The 14,484-nt window shown below is 37.6% G+C and overlaps 1 protein-coding gene across 1 annotated transcript; it reads right to left on the bottom strand.

Moving 5' to 3' along the window:
- Positions 1-240: 240 nt before the first annotated feature.
- Positions 241-5,000, bottom strand: LOC120629838 (toll-like receptor 7). The gene has a single exon (XM_039898896.1). It carries the CDS (start codon positions 4,741-4,743, stop codon positions 988-990), a length of 3,756 nt encoding a protein of 1,251 aa, XP_039754830.1. The 5' UTR covers positions 4,744-5,000; the 3' UTR covers positions 241-987.
- Positions 5,001-14,484: the final 9,484 nt, after the last annotated feature.

Here is a 14,484-nt window from a genome sequence, read left to right as displayed (position 1 = left end):
GCTTAAGTTACTTACTCATTTTAACATTTCATATTTTGAACAGTGCTGCCCTGCATTCCGACGTTATGCCACGTTTAGTTGTTAAGCTCCTAGTTAGTAGAAGCTGTCTTAGCTTGTTTCGGATCCAACCGTTGAATATATGTTTGGGAAGTTGTTTTATACGTATTTGTATTTTAATACTGGGTTCGTATTAAAATACAAATATGAGTAGGAGAAAATAAGAAAAGCATACATCTCGTCATAAACTTCTTTTATTACATGACTATACAAACATCAGCCATAATTAGATTAAAACTACACAATAATAATTTACAGTCTTTCGAATTAATACTTATAAAATTTTTCTTTCAAACAAAAAGGCAATAAATACGTTAGAAGCATATCGCACTGAAATGCATAAATTTGGTATCGTTATTGTACAAAAGTTACACTATACAAACACTACTAGGTCTATTTACAAATTACAACGTGGGACGATACTCGTACGTTCACAACAAAGCGGAATATCAGCAATGCCTACCGTTACAAATGAGATCGATCTGAGTGCCAAGTGTGAGATTTTCTACCTACGTTTACTTACTCGATCGCGTAAAAATTAACTTTAGTTTATACGGTATTGAAAGAGCGCCATCTAGTTTAAATACTGGTACACAGTATTGTCACTAGATAGAAAATCACACACTAGGCAACCTGTACCCTTAGTATAATGGTTGCCCTCGAGTCTCTTTCGCGCATCGAAACATTGTACCGTCATAGCAAAATGAACCTTGATGATACTCGTCTTAAAATCATAAATTCGGTGCTTCCTATTTTTATTACACCTGTCAAAATGACTAGCTGTCGAATTGAGGACCAATTAAAGCTTCAAAACAATAATCATAAGTTTCATTTTACTTTGACGCTCGATGTTTGATTCCCGAAAACCACTCCACGATTACGAGCGCACTCATTTCGTACTAAGGGTACTGATACTAAATACTACGCTTTTTACACCAGGTACGTTTGCACTGTGTGCTGTAACACAACAGAGTGGGGCTGATTGTGACGGCCGTGGAAATCGTTCGATGAATAATCCGAGTCTATAGTCGAGTAGATGTGCTCAGACAACGGCCTATCACAAGGCGAACGCTCCGCTGAGTTAGCGGATTTGCCACACAGCGTCTGGCACGTACTGTTCAGCACAGAAGCGTCCATTGTATAGGTGTTGGAATTTCTTCCATAATTAAGCCTCTTCAACTTGTGGCCGCGCCGCTTAGAAGACGGCATTGCGTATCGTAATCTTTCCCAGAAACGTTTCTCTTTCCACGTTATCTCCAAACCAGTTTTGAAATATGATTTTAATTCTGGGTCGCGTGGTACGAGCCCTACGGCGACTATTATTAATTTATGAGGGTTTTTACGGAGAGCCCGCTGCAGGGCTTGTCGGAATTCTATCTGCGACCACTCGGTTAAAATAAAGTTCTTAGATAACACTACTATGATACGCCTGGACGCCTCAGTCGCTTCGACCACTAAATCGGGAAACTGTGCATATGTAGCCTCAAATTGTGGCACGTCCCTGTAATGAAGGCAGAGGTGGTAGGATGGGTAACCATTTTCCATCTCCCGCGCTAAAGACTCTATTACAAATTCCTCATCTTTGGGGCTGTAACAAATGTAAGCGTCATAAAGCTTATCGGCGTCGTTAAAGGCGCTCGCTAAGGGAGAAAGCTTAATGCCACAATTTGAGTACAGCCACATTCTGCAGGCGTATCTAAATGTGAACACTAAAGCTAATATTAATAAAATAAGCATGAACCCAGTGAGTGCCGAGGCAAGTAATGGTATATTGTTAGAGACGAAGAACGCGCTAATCACTGAAGTATCGCTTATTTCGCTGCAGATTGTCACATTTAAATTCAATGGCTTCTTCACTGGGCTCACGTTCTCATTTAAGCACCACAAATTCTGAATATCTATAACTTTTTCAACATTTTGTGATATGTACATTAGGAATCCTTGTAAATATTTACAATTACACGACCAGTAGTTATTACTTAGAAACAGAGTTTGCAATTTCTTATTATTGTCTAGATGCCACAATCCATAGTTAACGAGCCTGTTTCCGTCCAAGCGTAAAATCTCAAGAACACCCAAAAAGGAAAAACTGACGTTCGAAATATATTCAATAACGTTGTTCTGAAGATACAATTCTTTTAGATTGCTTTGCTTGGAAAATTCGGGACCTTGCAAACGTTTTATTTTGTTATTATCCAAATGCAAAATTCGCAATTCGCTAAGGCCACGAAATGTATCATTTTGAACATTCCTAATATTGCTTGTGTTCAAATACAAAACCATGGATTTACGCATTGAGTCAAAAACAGTTTCGTTTAATTCATTATAAGAATTACCATCTAAATAAACATGAGTTGCGCCAATAGGAAAGTTCCGAGGCACTATATCCAATTGTTTTACAGAACAATCAACAACATTTGTGGTCTTTGTTGAGTCGTGGTAACATGAACAGTTATTAGGACAGACAGTTTTGCAATTACAAAAAGTGAAGTCGCAACAATGGCAGTCTTCTGGACAGTGAATGTCATATTTACAGAGGAAATCTTTTGTATGGAGGGAACTTACAGGGAGAAATTTAACTCCTCTTACATACGACTCTTTGCATATAACATTTTCTAAATCCATCACGCGCGGGTATTGTCGGGAAGTATTGGAATTGATCAGCAAAAGCCATTTCATCGTACAATCGCATCGAAAGGGATTGCCACTTATATAAAATTCTGGCAAAGCTCTGTCATCAACTCTCGATATACGCAAGCTATTTATATCCAAACTTTCGATCTCATTGGCATACATATCGACTCGGGTCAAATTGCTCTTTTCGAAAAATGTATCTTCCTCAATAGTTGTTATAAAGTTATTATTTATGAACAACAGCTCAACACTGTTAGGTATTGATAACGCAGACAATGTAACAATACGATTATGACTCGCGTCTAAAGTTTTGACGTGTAAATCTTTTTGAATTTTATAGTAATTTCCCAATACTTCGATAAAATTAGCGTGTATGTCGAGCCATTTCAAGCCTGGCGGTATAAAAGCGTAATCAAACCATACAAGGTGGTTTTCTGATAGATTCAGCCACAACAACTTTGTCAGTGACACGAATACCCCGTTTATATCTGAAATGAAGTTGCCATCCAATCGAACGGCTTCCAATTGCGCGTTCTTTTGAAAGGTTTCAGTCTCGATCGACTGTATTTTATTTTTTGCCAAATTGAGTACTTGTAGGCTAGGCAAGCCCCAAAACATTCCCGCTGTAAGGTTTCCAATTTGGTTGTCAATTAAACGCAACCCAGTTAGCTGTGATAAGTTTTGAAACGAATTGTTTGAAATTTCTGTTAATAAATTTTCTCCGAAGTCTAAAGACTTCAAGTATGGTAATTGCAAAATCGCCTCGGGAACTTTCGTCAATTTATTAGAACTTAAGTCTAACTCTTTTAAATCTGAACAATTTCTGAAAGCGTCATCTGCAATATACGACAAAATGTTATTATTTAAATTTAACTTATTTAATATAAAAAGTCCATTAAATACGTGATCCTCAATAACACGAAGTTTATTCAGTACTAAATTTAACGTATGTAAATTGAACAACGGAGAAAACGCATTATCTTCGATAATAGCGATAGAGTTATTGTTTAAATTGAGAATTTGTAAAAAAAATAGATCCTTAAACATGTTTTTAGTAACCCCGGTGAGGGCGTTTTGTGACAGGTCGAGCACAATTAATCTTATTAAACCACCAAACGTTTCATCTTCTATGTGGCTGCTTTTCAATTTGTTCGCCGAAAGATCTAACACCACTAATTGTTCCAGTCTATTAAATAATTTCTTAGGCAGTATTTCCAACTCATTGTAGCTTAAATAAATTTCACGGATTTCTCTTGTGTTCTGAAATAAACTTTCTGGTAAATAATTTATAGCATTCTCCGATAGGTTAACAACTTTCAACGACAGTAAGTCACTGAACACCTCTCCCGGTAGCTCGGTTATTTTATTGTTCTGTAGAAATAGTTGCGTTAGTCTCCGCAAATGTAATATTTCAGAGTCAGCTGGCAAGGACATGATGTCGTTGTAACTTAAATCGATAGTCTGCAGCGTGGACCCACATTTATGACCGAAGCCTAGTTCATCGACAAACTTGATTTTGTTGCGTGTTAAGTTGAGGGAAATCAAATTCTCCAGTGCACAAAAGAGGTCCGAAGGTATTTTTCTTATATTGTTGTACGCCAGATCTAATGTATGAAGTTCTCGTAAACCGTTGAATGCTCCTAAGGATAGTTCTAGCTCCTTGTTGTGACCCCACTGAGTGTTCATTGAGCGTAACCTCAGGGTCTTGAGACCTCGCAGTCCCTCGAACACGTTACCTGGCAACCGGAGGATTTTGCAATCGCTCAACGAGATCTCCGTCAAGCCTTGCATTTTCCCGAAGTAATGATCCTTGAGCGTGCTCTCCTGGAGAAGTGAGCCGCACCGGACCGCGAGCCTCTCCGCGCCGTCCGAGTGCATCGAACCGACCACATCCCTGTCCGACGACAGCGTCCGTACGTTGCACTCCACACTGTTCTCACCGGGCACACGGAAACAGGCATCTGGGGCATCCGGCGCTTCCGTAAGCACCGCGCCCAACACTAAACAAAAGAATAGCACGGCAATTATCATTTTAAGTTGCACTGTGTCCATTTCATTTTCACTTGTCAACTTGTTATGATGAATGAAAGTGTGGTTGGCTGGTCGCGTGCGATCATATTAAAGTTCGGGGCGCAAGTAGAATGCGGGCACGGGACGATAACAATGATTGTGAGCGTAGTAAACAGCCCGAGCGTTGGAGCACATAACGCGTAATGCTGGCACGTTCCCCCCGCGACGGTAGGCGAGCGACTGCCGTACAAAGAAATGCCATGAATGCGCGCGGCCGGAGGGAACTGAACCGACCGCACCATCGCATTTCTAATGCCGCATACTAACTAACCCCAGTAGTTTTCGACTTTTGTAGAAAACGAGAACCGTTACGTGACATTGCTTCAATTAATGTTATTTGGAAGATTGAAAGTAAACTCAAAGTTGCATGAGTATTAATGCTTCCGATATGCTAATTAATAGCTTGAACACGTTCGACTTCGACCAAAGAGTAAAAAATATATATTGAGTAGGTTGGTTCATTTTATCCGCTACCTATGAACTTTTGTTTCGGTAATTAATTCATAACAAATATTTTGAGTTGACCAATAAGTTGACATTTACCTAATTTTACTATTGAAACTGAAACTAACTGAATTCATATTAAAATACAAATAAATTGCCTAATTGAATAGATTTGTATCCGTAAAAAAATTTGCACGCCTTTATGGCAAAACATGTTTGGATCAATTTTATTTTATACCTATTTACCACGTATTATGTAACCCTTGTTGAATGCAAATAAATGATATTATTATTATTATTATCTGTGTACACTTTAGTGTCTCAGCTAACAGCTGGTATTTCAGGTGTGCACGGACCTAAGTCAAGTGCACACCCAGAGTCAAAAAAAAAAACAACTTAATAATTAATTAAGTTAATTATTAAGGTTGTGGGTTTGTATGTGTATTATTATTATCAGTGTCCTGGGAGAACTACGGGTGGGATCCTACGGTATCGAAACAACTGTGATCTGCCGTGTGTTCGCCATGGCCCATTGCTAATTAATATAAATAGGTATAACGTGATTATCGCAATAGTTGTTATAGACTGAATTCATAAAACATTCATTCAAAGGGCGTAGCTACGAGCACTTTTAATAATAATTTATAACTTCTGATTTTGCAAAACGCAAAGGTAATCCGATAACATTTTTTTCTATTGAATGTCAAAAGTTAGATACAGACAGACAAGCCAGACGATGCGAATGCCCTTTTATTTCTTTGTCTGTGGGGCTGCAGCCCCCGATCTCTCCATCGAGAATAAGCAACCCTCGAAACTATTGGTAGAACTGAAATTTGTAGGAGTTTAATGATGCTGAAAAATGAAATAAAGAAACCATGTGTGTGCGTCTCAGAAAAAATCAATGTGACCTGTTATTTCCAGAAAAGACAGCATTTATAAATTGTTAGGCATGGCAGTTTGCAGTTTATAATAGCAGTTGGCAAGCTTTGTTTTTAAAATAGCGCGATGGGATGAGACGCGAGATCACATCATCAACGACTAAGTACGTAAATCAATCACTATGCACCAAAACTAAAAATTAAGGTGTTATGCCATACTCCTAACGGGTAAGCCCGCTTCCATCTTAGACTGCATCACAATTTATCACCCGAGGAGATTGCAGTCAAGGGCAAAATTGTACGAGATTAAACAAAAAGCTTTTGGAGATTTGGCGGATTTTTTCACGCGGTTATCTACTTGAGTTTAAAAAGTAAGACCTTGTATCATAGTAACCACTATAATGCACGGTCTAGACGTCTTACTTTCTAAACTCCAGTAGATTACCGAACGAAAAAATAAATCTAAATCTTTAATAATAAATAAAAAACGTGTGTGTACTTAAGTACACGCGTAAGAAGTTATACTTTGGCGTAACAAGATAAAAATCTTTTCAAAAATTTTACATTTCGCCTTATTCCACGTTTGTAGAAAAAACTACTCTAACAATAGAAAAAAATACATTACATTCCTTGAAAGTTCATAATAACTCACTATCTAGTTAAATAAAGTTTATTTAAGTATCACAAAAAAAATATTTATGCATATTTAAAGGAATGGACATAATGAACAAAATTTAATTTGGGCACTAATGGACTCGTAGTTATCGGACAACATTAAAATTTAAGATTTGAGGTTCAATTTCTATTTTGTTGGTAGCTTTTTTTTCGAGACTTAATGAGCGGTTAAGCAGACAGCTTCATACTGTTAATTTAGTGTCACAGATGCGCGCGCATCTTAAAATTTCACTCTCATAATTTTTTCATAACGCGCCTAAAGAAGTAAACTTCAATAATTATTATTTATTTATTTTATATAGAAAAATGTATACAGCAGGAATCTCCTTATGAACACAGCTTAAATACTCGCACTAAGGTAACTTGTGTTACGAGTGTCGCCACCTTTCTTCGGACCCATTACAACAACGTGAAATTAGGAAAATACAATCATCGCGATACATCTATCTATCTATATATATATATAAAAGAGGAAGTGTGTGGGTATGTTCCGTATAAGCTCCGAAACGGCTGGACCGATTTCAATGAAACTTCCAGGGAATCTCCGGATTGACCTGGCGAGTAATCATGTAAAGTTTGATGACGATCGGAGCACTCCTATTTTTGAACTGTCAAATACAGCTTTTATTTACTATGATGACATTCTATTGTTGGATGTAGATGGGTGTAGATAATGATCTTCACCCGATCGAAAAGAGAAAAGAAGAGAATGAATACGGAGAGAAATGAATGATTTAATATATTATGAGACTTAAATAAAAAAATTAATGATATAAGTTTATTGTTTTAATAAAATAAAGCAAAATCTAGCCTAGCAAAATCTAGCGGGCTGGGTACGCTAGTAATAGATAAAACAAAAATATATATCTTGTATTATATATTATTATCTAGACCTTGTATTATAGTGTTGGAGTTACTATAATACAAAGTCTATATAGGTATATTCGTGTAAGGGCCAGGGGTGCCCTTTTTATACTAATAATAGCTATTGCCCGCGACTGCGTCTGCGTTTGATTTTGTTTTTTGGTGTGGCATTCAATTTAATTTTAGTCCTAAAAAATTCAAGTATTCCGTATCGCTATGCTTTAATGAGGGGTTTGCTACTTGGGGACAGAACTCCTCAGCGGACAGCAGTCCGCTGAGGAGTTCTGTCCTGTAGATGGGTGAAGATAATGATCTTCACCCGATCGAAAAGAGAAAAGAAGAGAATGAATACGGTGAGAAATGAATGATTTAATATATTATGAGACTTAAATAAAAAAATTAATGATATAAGTTTATTGTTTTAATAAAATAAAGCAAAATCTAGCCTAGCAAAATCTAGCGGGCTCCAACACTATATAGGTATATTCGTGTAAGGGCCAGGGGTGCCCTTTTTATACTAATAATAGCTATTGCCAGCGACTGCGTCTGCGTTTGATTTTGTTTATTATCTATCTTTATTATCCTATCTCCAACCACATTCATCAGATCTACACAAAGTTTGGGCAAAATTAAACACATATTATAACCTCTATAGTTCAAAAATAATTATTTAAATCGGTTATCATTTGGCGGAGTTATGGTGTAAAATCGTCAAACACTTTCATCTCCTCTCCCATAGGAACCGAGCCTAATGTCGGGATAAAAAGTATCCCATATTACTTCTAACACTTCCAAGAATATGTGTACAAAGTTTCATGTGGATCGGTTAAGTAGTTTTTGCGTGAAAGCGTAACAAACAAACTTACATTCACATTTATAATATTAGTAGGGATACGGATAGGGATTTGAAGGACCTAGCTGATGGCCCACCCGATTGTTCATGGAAAATCATCGCCTATAAACAGAGTAACAATTCACAGAGAACACGGCCCACAACATGCTGCCCCGTGTCCATCAACTGGAGGCGTCGGTGTTAAGCCTCATGAGCCTATAAATACACCGGCAACCACACCATTCAGACCGTTGCAGCAATACTGCTTAGCAGCAGAAATAAGCATGGTGGTATTACTTCCTCGGAAGCAGCGGCGTGCACTTCATACATGCACAAAAGCACTGCCTACCCTAAAATTTTTGTATAACTCATAAATGCGAGGGGTTTTTCCATTTTACGGCATTTGCCTTCTTTATGCACACCCTGGCCATAAACCCTGTGCACGCCCTGTGCACGCTGCTGCTCGGAAGAGCTCCGTCACAAAAAGTTCTACTAGCCTTGCACCCCGCCCAGAGTCCTACGACGTTCAAAGCCTCCTGCATGCGACCTATGACAAGACTTGCTCGAACGCACGCTGGACCCAAACTTTAACATTGCAATGGACGTAGGTTTTTCTTTTTTTTATATATAAATAGCGGGCAAACGAGCAAGTGGGTCACCTGATGATAAGTGATCACCGCCGCCCATAAACATCTGCAGCACAGAGGAGCCACCGATGCGTTGCCGGCTTTTAAGGAATTTGTTCATCCGCCCCTTGAATAACCTAGATTGTATTTTTGAGGAAACACATCAGATGGGAGATTGTTCCATAATTTGCAAGTGCGCGGTAGAAATGATCTAGTATTTCGAACAGTAGAAGACGCAGTATGGCCTTGTCTTACGTTCTGTAGGGCCAGGATGCGCACAAGACGATAATTATCTCCAACCATTATCTCGTCTTATCTCTATATATGTCTACCAACTACCGTTATTCGTCTCATCACGTCAAAAGATAGACGTATTTTTTACTAATCTGTGGTATTTTTCTTGACCAACATATGTAATGGGGCATTCGCGTCGCGCTTAGTATTGCTTCGCGTCTAGTGACTAAAAATGTGAAGGCTTGTTCCACCAACTTTATCATCATATTGTCTTTTCTAACTTTAAATAAAGTCAGGTTGTAAAATAGACTACGACTACGACTCTTCTTCGCATACATCATATATTACCTACTAAATTATCGTGATACGATTTGTCCCGCCAGCTTACGTGATAATTCACAGAATACATACAAAAACCTCATACTCTTTTGAGTAGATTAAAAGGTGAATGAGACATGCTACGTCATAAGTACAAATCCGTACATGGTACGGTCCTAATCTGCATAACGAATAACAATGCTGAAAAGTTCAGGTGAGGAGTTGGTTTTTTTTGCTTTGCGTTTATTTTCTGGCATGAAATTTGAAAAATAATTTTGAATATTTTAACTGTCCAATTCATAGGCTGACAGTCAAAGAATTGAGAAAATACAGAATCCGTGAACACGACTAAAATTGAAGCATCAAAAACCACTCTACTTTAGCAGTGTTTCTCAAACCGGTGGTTAATCACTTATTTTATTTATTTGGTATCTTTGACCCATCACTACGCACTACACTATAACATAAATAAAAGAATAGAAAACTTACATTAAATATTATATATTCTGCGTCCAGGCAGCCCTACGTGGAGTTTAATATACAACTTGTAAATTGGAGAGTCGTATCGATCTATTAGTGCTTCTTTCAGAATGCCGTTACTGCTTACCCGCGTTCTTTTCATTAAGGATGCTATTCGATTTCTTCTGATGGCAAAAAAGTCATCAATATGACCCATCGCGAACATTTCTGATGCACTATAATAACGGGGTGAGCCCAACAGCATTCTTAATTTCATTTTCACTAAATTCGATGACAGTATTTATTTTAACCTAACTTAATTCTCTAAGTGGAGAAGACTCGCGCGTGAAGCCGTGCAATCCAGTGATGTCTAGCGCCATGAAATTCATCTCAGCAGCCACGACCACTCTGCCAAGAGTGCACGACTAAAAAGAAAGAAAGAAAAAAGGAAGAACTTAATTCTCTACCATAAAGAGCTATCTGGAGGAGATCGCTTAAAGCGATAAACCCGCCTTTGCGCATTCTATATAGGTATATGTTTTTATAGTTTTTGTCATTTCTTGTTTAACTTTTAATTTGTGCAATAAAGACTTTATCTATCTATTTTACCTCTAATGTTCTAACCGTTTATCATAAAATGAGAAAAAAGGGGAAAAGTTTGTTAGCTAGCAACATTCCACGGTTGCTAAGTGAGACTTGCTCACGACGTCTTTTCATAATGCACTGCATGCAATAATGACTCAATATGGATTCTGTACGTTCTTAATGCTGTGATTAAGTATTACCTTTTTTTTCACGCTAAGGGGTTTTGAACATGTTATAAAATATGTATGAAAGCCCATCGTTTTTCAAGTTACATCGATGAAAAATGTTATATAGGATAACACTAAAACTGGTAGGTACCTTAACCTATAATAATATAAAAATCCCACCCACAAAGTGGCAAACTTAGTAAAAACTCAGTACGAGAGACTTATCAAACGTTTTACGCGAATGAAGTCGTGGGGATCTGCCGGTTGTACGGAGGTAAGGATACAGCAGCCGGCGAAGCTACAAAATGTATTAGTATATATAATAGTAATTATAATACTCTTTTTATTCGGTTTCACGTTGTACTCATAGACGTAAACTCACCATTCGACCTCAGTGACGCCTGCAGTCCGCACGATCGGGCGCCAGAATTAGGTAGTAGGTACGATTAAAATTAATATTTAAATTTCTATCCAAGGTCCAGAACTAGTAGTGCTGGTCTCTGGTAATAATGTATTTTTTGTAAGGAATAATATTCTATGCCTAATAAAAACGAGTGAACTCTACTTAAAATGTAGATTATTTACAAGAACAACATACAACAGTATATGGCTCCGCGGACTTATTTCGATCAACTGAATACAAATATTCTGCTGGTGCTAGGGCTTTAGGTACAGACCATTTAGTCAGCGCTAGTTGCAAATATATAGCACATCGTTTGGGGTTTTACTCGTGTCTTGCAAATACCATTTTATCAGGCTCTTACCTACTATTACTGATATAAAATATAGCCTATATTACTCGCAGATAATGTAACTTTCTATAAACAGAAGGATTTTGAAGATCAGTTACTTATGTAGTTTATCCAAATATACAAACACACCTACAAATATTCAAAAAAAATCATACCTTTCTATGCTATCTTATTAAAGTATAGATTAAATTACGCCTTTGTTCCTGCTCTAGTAGCTATGGAAATTGTATGCATGGAAACTTAGAAGTAGAACTCTTCACAAAGTGTATCTACTAGCGGAAAAATAACTTTTCCATTTGCATGTTGAAGGAGATGTTCTAACATACTTCATGTTTACCAAAGTGCCTACTTCTAGTCACTTTTCAACTTGTACGACGAGTTAGCAATAAAAGTTAGAGCGCTATTAGAGCTGTATAATTGCTATAGCACACATATACCAGCGCTAGCGTAATTTATTCAAATTCAAATTTCATTAATTTCAAGTAGGCCTCATATAAGCACTTTTGAAACGTCAGTATGTCTGTCTGTAGTGACTCTACCACCGGTTCAATTTCAAAAACAAGGCAGATTCTACCGAGAAGAAGCCGGCAAGAAACTCAGCAGTTGCTCTTTTCCAACATCGTTTTACAATTTAACTTTGTTCTATCTTGTGTGAGATGAAAGCGGAGCGGCATGTTTCGGCAACCTTGTCATTAAGAAATTCATCAATAGCATAGTAACCTCGATTTATAAAATGTGTTTTTATAGACATTCTTTAAACTTATGTAATGGTAAATCTAATATTACTTTCGTTATAATGTTATAAAAGCATAATTTTACAGTAATTTTATAAAATGGGTAGGTAAATATCCAACCTTTTGATAACTATAAATTCATATTTGCCAGATATTTTATTAAATTGATTAGGATTTAACAAATACCCTAATAATTATTAATTAATTCATAGATGAAAACTGATAAAATTATATTTGATTAATAACCAATGTTCATGACATTGAGTATTTTGGTATAAATACGGGTTCATTTTCAATACACTTCAGCAGTCTGACACCCCAACCCCCTAGTGGTCGAGGCGTCCACTTACACCCCCGTCCCCGACGTCGAGCTAAAGCGGCGACGTCCGAAGCATGTCCTTGACGACCCTGACGATAAAATAACAACCGACAACGTGTCCTAACAAAACACACACACGCAACAAACACAGCGTCTTCGTCGGCGAAGACGAGGGCCCCGATTTCTGACGTCATCCAGACGTGCATCCTTACCACGGTCATGGGGGCGTTCGGACCAAACAATGATTAGTCCAAAAGTCCACCAACAGTCAGATTAATGTCGAACCGAGCCGAGGTCCGAGCCCTAGCAGGAGGCACCCTCGGGTCGACGTAATCCACCCTCCCCCCGATGTCGTCGAACCCTGGGGCTCTTCTCATGGCAAGCTTTCGCGCTCGCCCCACTCCCCCGGTGACGCCGTAGCAACCCCTCAGGTGGTCCCTTTCCGAAAAATGTAAATGATACACTTCAGTCCTGCATGGACTCGAACGATGCAAAGATACCTCTCGATGTCTTAGTCGTTTATCACTGAACTTTCGTAATAAAATACAAACATGGAATTCTGTTCTTCCTTTGACCCAAAACAGAGTTAATTTGTCGTTTTCGTAACCAAGTTTCGTAATCAGCTACGAAAGAAGATTTTTATTTCCGTTTTTGGACCTGGTTATTGATAAAGAATGCATTCGTATTTATATCAAAATAGCCACCAATACAATGTCATGAACATAACTTAATTTATTTAACAATTTACAATAAAATTACCGTAAAATTAGTTACAAACGTGGATGGAACCAACCGTGGTTTGTGAGCAAGTCCAACCCGCACTGAGCAGGTTTTTATATACCTAGCTACTGGATGATTTTGCTAGATCATTCAGGAAACAAAATGTAGCGCCCCCTGCATTCGCCGAACAGAATTGAAACATAAATGTACCTATTTTGTATTGAATGCTTTTCATAGCTGCTTCATAAAGGCAAAACTTACGATAGGGATGGCCGACTAATTTACCTATCCTACCAATACAAATAAATAATACTCGTTGGGAGTTTTCTTCTCCCTACGAGCACAGCTGTTAACAGCAATATATCTTTAAGTTAGTATTTGTTAGTTATTTATTATGTATTAATTTTTATTTATTTATTATATTATAGGAAATTTTTGGTTAAAACAAAAAAATTCTATCACTATTTAGGGCCTACCTGGTCTCGAAGGCATCGGTGAATCTATGGGCAATCGTGAGCCAAAATAATAATAACGCCTAATGGCTGCAAAAAGATCTGAAGTCGCGAATCATCAGAATTAAAAAAACTATTAGGTAGTTCTTTTTTTTCAATCAAATTTTGTCCAAACCGTAATGTATGTTCATTAAAAAGAATAAAATTAAGAATTACAATTATCCCATTTGGTGGCGGAAGTTATGCGCAAACATAATATATCATTACCTATTTCGACCACCAAATAGCGAAATGGGCTGCGACCTTGCTTTCCAAGCCCAAGCCCGTGGGTTTGATTCCCACAGGTGAAAAATAACTATGTGATGAACATGAATGTTTTCAGTTACTGGGTGTTTATCTGTATATTATAGGTATTTATGTATAATTTATTAAAAAAGATATTAAGATCAGCTAGCTATACTAGTACCCTTCACAAGCTATTCTTACTTTGGAGCTAGATGGCGGTGTGATGAATATACATATTCGTAGTATATTAATAATTATTGATACATATTGGTGTCCAGTTCAGTTTGAGTCCACTTTAGAATGCCAAAAGTGTATATGAGTAAGGGCATGACCCAGCTATTAAAGGCACGTACCTTATTACCACCTGATAAAAGACTCT

Source organism: Pararge aegeria, chromosome 15, assembly GCF_905163445.1.
Source record: "Pararge aegeria chromosome 15, ilParAegt1.1, whole genome shotgun sequence".
NCBI lineage: Eukaryota > Metazoa > Arthropoda > Insecta > Lepidoptera > Nymphalidae > Pararge > Pararge aegeria.
This window is presented reverse-complemented; position numbering and strand designations above follow the sequence as displayed.